Source organism: Seriola lalandi, unplaced genomic scaffold (assembly GCF_002814215.2).
Source record: "Seriola lalandi dorsalis isolate HSWRI2012SDOR001 ecotype SW California unplaced genomic scaffold, Sedor1 jcf7180002054956, whole genome shotgun sequence".
NCBI lineage: Eukaryota > Metazoa > Chordata > Actinopteri > Carangiformes > Carangidae > Seriola > Seriola lalandi.
In genome coordinates, this window is record NW_019525507.1 from 54,116 (window position 1) to 61,985 (window position 7,870).

General features: G+C 42.4%; 1 protein-coding gene across 3 annotated transcripts in view; it reads right to left on the reverse strand.

The window, feature by feature from the left end:
- The window catches only part of tmem108 (transmembrane protein 108), a 45,743-nt gene that overhangs the window by 3,074 nt on the left and 34,799 nt on the right, over window positions 1-7,870 (reverse strand). For all 3 annotated transcript variants that reach the window (XM_023395044.2, XM_087170690.1, XM_023395045.2), the window contains exons 3-4: window positions 2,786-4,090; window positions 1,772-1,923 (exon numbers count right to left, since the gene is read on the reverse strand). In XM_023395044.2, coding sequence (XP_023250812.1) covers window positions 1,772-1,923; window positions 2,786-4,090 — 1,457 coding nt within the window. The remainder of the gene's footprint in view (window positions 1-1,771; window positions 1,924-2,785; window positions 4,091-7,870) is intronic.

A 7,870-nucleotide genomic window follows, 5' to 3' on the forward strand; every position in this document is an offset into this window, starting at 1 on the left:
TGTGGTGTTGGGGGGGGGGGGGGGGGGGGGGGTGTTTATGGTGAGTCAGCAGTAATGAGGCAGTGCCGGAGGAGGGGGGGGTGTGAAAAGCAAAATAATTTGTTTTACAGCGGGAATGAGGCCATTTTTATCAGCAGGATCCAATCAAATCAAATTAATACTGTCATTTAAGGTTTAGGATAATTTCCCCCAGAGCTCTCTCATTTACCTATAGCACCAGGGAAGCTATAAGGCTGCTGCTCTACAGAGACAGGAAAATCAGGGGAAAACAACACCTGGGTGTCACCAGGGGCATCCTATACATGATCCAACCTCAGCTTCCCTCTCCTGATGCCCCCACAGGCGGCAAAGGAATGCAAATAGTGCAACGGTCGAGGGATAAAAGAAAGGAGACACACAGAGTGAAATGGTCACTGGACAGAAGATTATAACAACCATGCAAACTGAACAAAGCAATGATTAATCAAAATGATATCAGAAAGAAGAGGAGGGAGATTGCAGCTTTAATAACTTACTAAAAATCCATATCACTGTCATATACTACAACATCCAACAGATGGTGCTGTAATGCACCAAAAAAACTGCACGAGCTGTTCCACAGCTAGAATCCATTATCATTGGGCAAGCATGTCAACCTTTGGCCTTTTAAAGTAATATGAGAAACATTGTCTCTTTATGAAGCCAAATCATCCTCTAAAACTGTAGGTGAAATAATGAAATATGTAAAGAAGAGCACAGTCACAAAATCATAAATATACCGTACAATATACAGTGCATAAAGTGCTAAACTTTAGACAAACTATGGTCAAAGATAGGACGGACTGTGAGATTTACAATCCTGTACATAGATTTTAAATATGTACAATTTGAGGAGGTATATTAGGAACTGGTATGCCTTCCACTGGCATTCGACATAGATATAAAAGACATTCCTGAAGAGCAGCTGTGTTCTTAACAATGACTTCGTGTCATTCAGTTTAAGAATCTTAAATGTGCTTTTTTGGCTTTTTAATGATTTAACAAGATTTTTGTTGTGGTGAGATTTCCGAAAAGACAGAATACCCTGCATCATTTCTGATATGATCACCCAACCTTTTGAAACGTTCCCCTTTTGAATTTGTGGGTCTGTTAAATACGATTTGCTAAGTGATCATCATGTTGCTGTTGCTGTCTTGGGAGCTCGTATCGACTGGGCACCTTTTGGTGCAGGACACTCAAACAGACCCATCAATCAATGTAGACCGAGGGAATTGATAAAGACTGTTAACCTGCAACCTAATATGACCCGTGTTTACAGCACTGTATGTTGTTTAACATCTAAACCCACTCTCATTAATTCACAATGAATGAACTTATAATTTACTAATAATGATCATCACACCAGCTAAATAATGGCATATTACTAGCCTGTACCTACACATTTGGTTGGTATAAGGGTTGGATATTTTGCAGAGAAATTGCATCAAGTGGATTTGCCATTCTCTGAATTTAAATTCAATGTAATATTAGATGTGAAAAATCAGGAGGATCTAACATTTTCCCTGCAGGGGTAGCATCCCTATAAATCGTAATAATACAGTGTCATGCTCAAGTGCACTTCAGCAGGCCTCGGGGCTTTGCTGACAGGGAAGATTGGACATTGGATCCTCTTGTTCTTTCCATACTCATTAAAACCATTCTGCTGACTGATAGTGAAACATCAAGTAAATGTCCCACCACTTGAGTGTGTAGTGTTGTATACTAATAGACACACTGTGCCAGTAGTTTGTACCTCGCTCTCCAGAGTGTGTATCTCTCTGGGCAGCTCCACAGCGTGCCTGCTGAAGTAGTCCATGGTGATGGCGTTGTTCCAATAGCTGAGGTTGTTCTCCTGACTTGACGACTTCTTCTTCCTCCTCATACAGCACACGGTCAACAGCACAGCTACAGCAGGCGGAGGCAGGAAAAGGAAAATGAGGGTTAGTACAGTAGTTGGCAGAGCTGCTGCTTCAAATAGCCTCTGGAAGCGCCCACGCGAGCTGTTCAGGTAGCGGCTGTCATGATTCTGGAAAATATGCCATTGGTAGAATAAACTGTGGTGGAAAGAAAAAACATCCACCAGGAAATGTTTAGAAATGGCTACTGGTGATGTGCCTTGTAGTCATTTTGAGTTAAAACTGAAACAACTATGCTGTCAGTCAAAAACAAATGGCAGCTACATATGTTCAGGAATCATACAAGAAAATAATATACTTATTTTCCATCTCTAACAAACCACAAAACAAAATAAAGTGCCTAAAGTGCTTGATATAAAAACACTGGTTGTCTGGTTTCTGTCAAAAGAAAGAAAGTTTTCTTAAAAAGAATCGTCTTTACATTTTGAGAAATACTTTTCTTTCTTTCCAAGAGTTAGATGATGAGACGGATCACTTTCTTATCTGTCAGTAAAATATGAAGCTACAGCTAGCAGCCAATTAGCTTAGCTTAGCAAAAGGAAACAGCCAACCTGTCGTCCAAAGGTAACAAAATTCTCCCATCAACAGTAATGAACACATTTTATCTTGTTTGTCTAATCCTTACACTGAAGTATAAAAATGTCAAGTTGTAATTTTACACTGGGTTATGTGTTGGACTATTTCTTCAGTCTTTATGCTGAGATGGTGTCAATGTGGTGGTGTCAATCTTCTCATCTAACTCTCACCAATAAAGCAAATAAGCCAGTTTCTCAAAATGTCAAACTATTCCTTTGTATAGGACTTTTTTCAAAATCAAGTCAAGGTCAGCCAGCTGCTCTGACTTTACTTACAACACGAGGACACAGGCACGCTGATGGCCAGCACAATCCACACAATGTCCATCTTGCTCAAGCAGATGGTCATGCGGGACGGCGGGGAGTCAACGGTGGGGCCTGAGCTGTTGCTGGGTGTCCAGGGCTCCTGGGTGGTGGGAGGCACCTGCCTGTTCAGGAAGTTCCTGCTGGCTGTGGAAGGGGCCTCCGAACTGTTCCCCCGAGCAGGGGGCTCCTCGACTGAACTGCTGTTAGACAGCAGCCCTCCAGATGTAGTTACATTCCCCAACGAGCGTCCCAGAGGGGGATTGTCTGTGCCGTTACCTCGAACAACCTGACCATGCCCCTCCTCAGTGGTGGTCTCACTGGGAGCAGTGTGGTTGTCTGGGCCGACTGTGGGAATCTGTGTTTTGAGGCTCGGCGCAGTGGACAGGGCTGGAGTGGACGCAGTGGAAGTTAGATTCTCTGGTGGGCTCTCGACTGGGGAGACAGACCTTGCCTCTGGGTCTACCACCAGTCCATCAGTGGGGGTCTCGTTTGCCTCATGCACCTCCCTCAGGGTGATGGCGTGGTGTGCAGCCACCTCTGCGACACCCTGAGCATGCTCTCTGAGTTTCAGGCCAAGCGCAGGGTCATCATCTATTGATGAAAGGGACAGTGAGGAGGGGTGCAGATCTGGAACATGGTGGCTGGGGTTAGTGGGTTCCTCCACGCTCAACTTCTGAGGCTCTACATGGTGTGCGGCGAGCGTATCTCCTCTGTCTGATCCAGAGCTGGACATAAGAGCCAGGGGGTTTGGAGCACCTCTGCCAGTAGATTCTACATCTATATTTGGGACCACTGTGCTGAGAAATTTAGGGCTGCTGCTGCTGGCCTGGTTAGTGCTGACTGTAACTGGGTTATGGACTTGAGGTACCCTGACCAATTTGTGCATGTGGCCTTGGTTTACAATATCAGAGCTCGGCTCCTGGGGCTGATTAACCCAGCTTTCAGTGCTCACAGTGTTCAGGGCGACACTATTTGTGTCATGAATAGGAGGATCTTCATGGGCCAGGCTGGAGGTTTGGGTGGTGTGAAGCCAGGCTGACGTGTGGAAGGCGACAGTAGGGAGGATGATGTTTGTGGGTTGAGCGCCACCTTTGGATGACCACTCCCCACTACTGGAGCCTTCCTGATGCCAGTTCAGGTGCGGTGGTTCGGGGGGTGACAGGGGGTTGCTGTGGGCGGCTGCCATGGAGACAGAGTCCTGGGACGTCTGGCCGAGGTACAGCTCCTGTGCTGATGACACCAGTCCTACTAGCAGTGCTAGGAATGCTAGAACACCTGCAGAGAAAAAGACAGAAAGCTGACAGTTAGCACATGATAATAAAGAACATCCTTTAGATTCATCATGTAAGTGTGTATTTTCAGCATGTTGTCCACCAATGCATCGTTTCTCCCACGAATCCCGCTTTGCAAAGCGAGACAGGAGCGCAGCACGGAAGCTGAAACTGACTGCTCATGTGTTCAGACGAGACACAAAGCCTTATCTCGCATTCATTGCACCCTTCAGCCTTTAATCTAATGAACCACTGTGTTTGTCAGTCACCTAGTTTAACTAGATTGCTTTATTAACTGCATTATTCACTAGACGGGTTCCACTGTGTGTAACCATGCACGGATGAGGTGGCAGCTGTCTCAGATTTAAATGCTTCAGTGAGCTCACTTTCCCCCAGGATAATAAAATAACAAGGAATTATTTGATTTTGATTTCCAAATAACACCACACAAAAATCACTGAAAGTATAAAATGGGATGAGATTAATTATTTTATTCCTCAGCCAGCTTTAATAATTTTGTTAATTTTCCATATTCCTTTGTTATCAAGATCCAGCATTGCCAAAAACATGTCAGTTCTCCTGCCCAGTAAGACACAAAATGACATTTTTACAGTGAACACAGTTGACAAACTGTGGCTATTTTGACACTGTGACTATTAGTCACAGTGTCAAAATAGCCTACTTAGCATGCTAAAACCATTTCAGAGAGCCTGACAGATTCTCTTTCCTGAGCTCAGTCCCATAAGGAGGCTGTGTAGTGACAAGCCATTAGCAGGTGCCTGTGGGGAATATCGGTCCTATTATGCTATCCAGACAGCAAGAAAGTCATAGAGGGAGGGATGTGGAAGGGTTTATTAATTTCCCCTTTGCTCCCTCCCCTCCATCCTTTATTGACACTGTTAAACACGGCTAATGTGACACATTAGCGGAGCTCCCATTGAGTCGTTTCTACGCATTCAGCTGAGAAAAGAACATGCATTAACACAAAGCTGCCATCATTTAAATTCCTGTCTGAATGAGGTTATGTAGCATGTTCCTGCCACAGGACGATAAGCTGAAGACAGTGTGAGAATGTGAAATTAATGAATTTTATTATTGTTGTTATTAACTTATTGCTTAAAGCATGAGGCTGGTAGTAGCCTGTACTTTTCTGATTGTCAACAAATCCTATGAAGAGAGCAAAAACCAACAATGCGTTAGCTTGCCTCTCAACATGTTTTGATTCCTCAAACCTGTCTGTGGCACTCAGCCCCAAAGCAAATCATTCCTATTGAAGATGAAGATAGGTCACAAATATGCTTTGCATTTGTTTTGGGTTTTTTTTGTCATTCTTTATCAAATGTAACTCAGACAGGAAGAAATAGCACATTCTTTGGGGACCATTTTCAGCTGAGGAGTAATACATTTTTGGTTTGCTTCTGAGCGTTTATGGCAGCAGGCCTAAAAAGGATTAAAAAAACACCAGGGTGCCCGTGTTTGCAGTTATGAAAGAACATGCTGTCCAATGGAGCTCTACGGCAGAAAGGAATAAGATATATCAGGCTTTGGCTACACAGACAATACCTGTTGGTAGGATCAAGTTCATTGTTGGTTTCACTGTTTTTAATGGGATTTGTTGAAAATAAGAAAAATGTAGAATATTGCCAGCCTTATCCTTTGATGATACTCACTGAAAGAATGCTTATACTGAGCTGTGCAGCCGTGCAGAAATGCCAAAGGCATTTATTAAAGACTAGTTTGAACCCCCCCCCATTTTTAAAGCTATTCAAGAGCATGCATAAAAGCCACAATATATGTATACTGTCAAGAAATATATGATAATAAGCAACAGTCTTTCTCTGTGGTCCTGGATGGCTATCTTGCTTGTGTCAAAGAAAAGCCTCAAGACAAAAACATTTTTTAATATATGGACTTGCAGAGGTGGGTATTCATGAGGTTTCTAGAATTGAGGGCTCTGGAGGGAAATAATTGTAAGTATAGTGATCAAGGCTGCATTGTTTTGACAGTCATAAACCCCCCCCTAAAAAAAACAAGAGTCATACAAAACACACAGTCTAAAGCAACCCATGTGACCTAGATGTTGTGGCCATCGTTTAACTACGCTGCTCCGTCAGTAGCTATGGAAACCAAGTTTCCATTTCCAAGAGAGAGGAGAGAAGAGGAGAGGAGAAGGAGATGGGAGAGGAGGTGGGAAGAGAAATCTGTTGAACATCTAAGAAAAAGGGAACAAAAGTAGCAGCTTGAGCATTAGTCAGTATCAGTAATCTCTAATTTTCTTTACCATAAAGCTTCTCCCTCTATTTCTTCTTTGTTCGCTGGGGGATTTAAATAACACCACAGCAGAACCCTAAAGCACTGACTATTTAAACTCAGCCTCTGAATCATTAATCATATTCCTCCATACTCAATCACACAGACTACCAGGATAGAGGATCCGGGCCCTGTCTTCCATTAACCAAGCCTGTCACGTCTCTAATCCATGCAGCTCCACTCCAGACCCATATGTGAGGAGATAACACACATGGTCATCCTTGATTTATGACTGCTCGTCTTTCCTGAGATGATCCTTGAGGCAGGGAAGCGGAGCACAGACAAACCCAACCTATCAAAGCTCAAGTGTCTGGGTTATTGTTGATCATTAGTAACGTCACATTAAGACAAATTCTGAGGATAAAGCTCTTTGAATCTGAATAATAAATAAAACGACACAAAACCATAGGTATAATAGATTACATACTAACTTTTAAGATAGGAAAGGTACATCACATGTCACTGTAATGTGGAGCCTTAAAGCTGCAAGCAAGGGAGAGAAATAATTATGTTATTCAATGCTAAAAGAAGCAGATAAAAGAGATAACAGAGGCCATTTAAGAGCGAGGAAGATTATCATGCTGTGTTCCGGCTTGAGTCACACCTTCAATCAGTACCCAGAGCCTGGCTGTCACAAGCAAGCAACCCGAAACTCCGCTGCTAATGAATAAAACATCACACCCAGACTCCTTTTGCAAACTAAGTTATATCAGAAATGAGCTAACTAAATGCCAAACAGGAACACATTCTTCTAATTTGTCCAGATGATCAGAAACTAGGCAAAAAAAACATGTGGTTTCAGTCTGATCTGTAACCAACATGGAGATTAATATTTATTTAGGACTTTGCAGTTTAGTCATATCATATTTTATTAAAGAACACATCTAAAATGTTAAAGGGGAGGTTGGGACTCTTGCTTCTTAAGTTTGCTTGCACTCAGACATCTGACTGCACATATATTCATTAGTGCTGAATTTGTAGTGAGGATAAAACCGGCCATTAAACTCTGTTTCAGATTTCATGTTGGGTTCTTAGGTTAATTATTTTGTATGTTTTTAAGTGGGGACTCTTTGTTTGACTTTGGCAGGAATCACTCACTTGTTTTACTTCTTATTTAGCCTTTGACGTCCTGCAGAGTTATACAATAGCTAGCTATACACAGGAAAACAGGCTTTAAAAAAGTAAATAAATAAATAAATAAAAAACAGGGACAAGGCATGGTTTCTATCAGTGGCCCTTAGAAAACTGCCACCAACTGAGTGGCTCAGTTTGCTTTAATTGACAGGTCTAATACATAAAAAATAAACAGGACACGGAGCAGTAGCTTCTCTAGTAAAAACAGCTTCTTAAAATTTTATCTAAAACATGCTTGAACAGCAACTCAAATACAAAAATACTAACTAGCTAATTTACTGAGAATATCCACATATAAGCTATCATGACATTGTGGCAGTGTGTTTTCCACCACCCCACC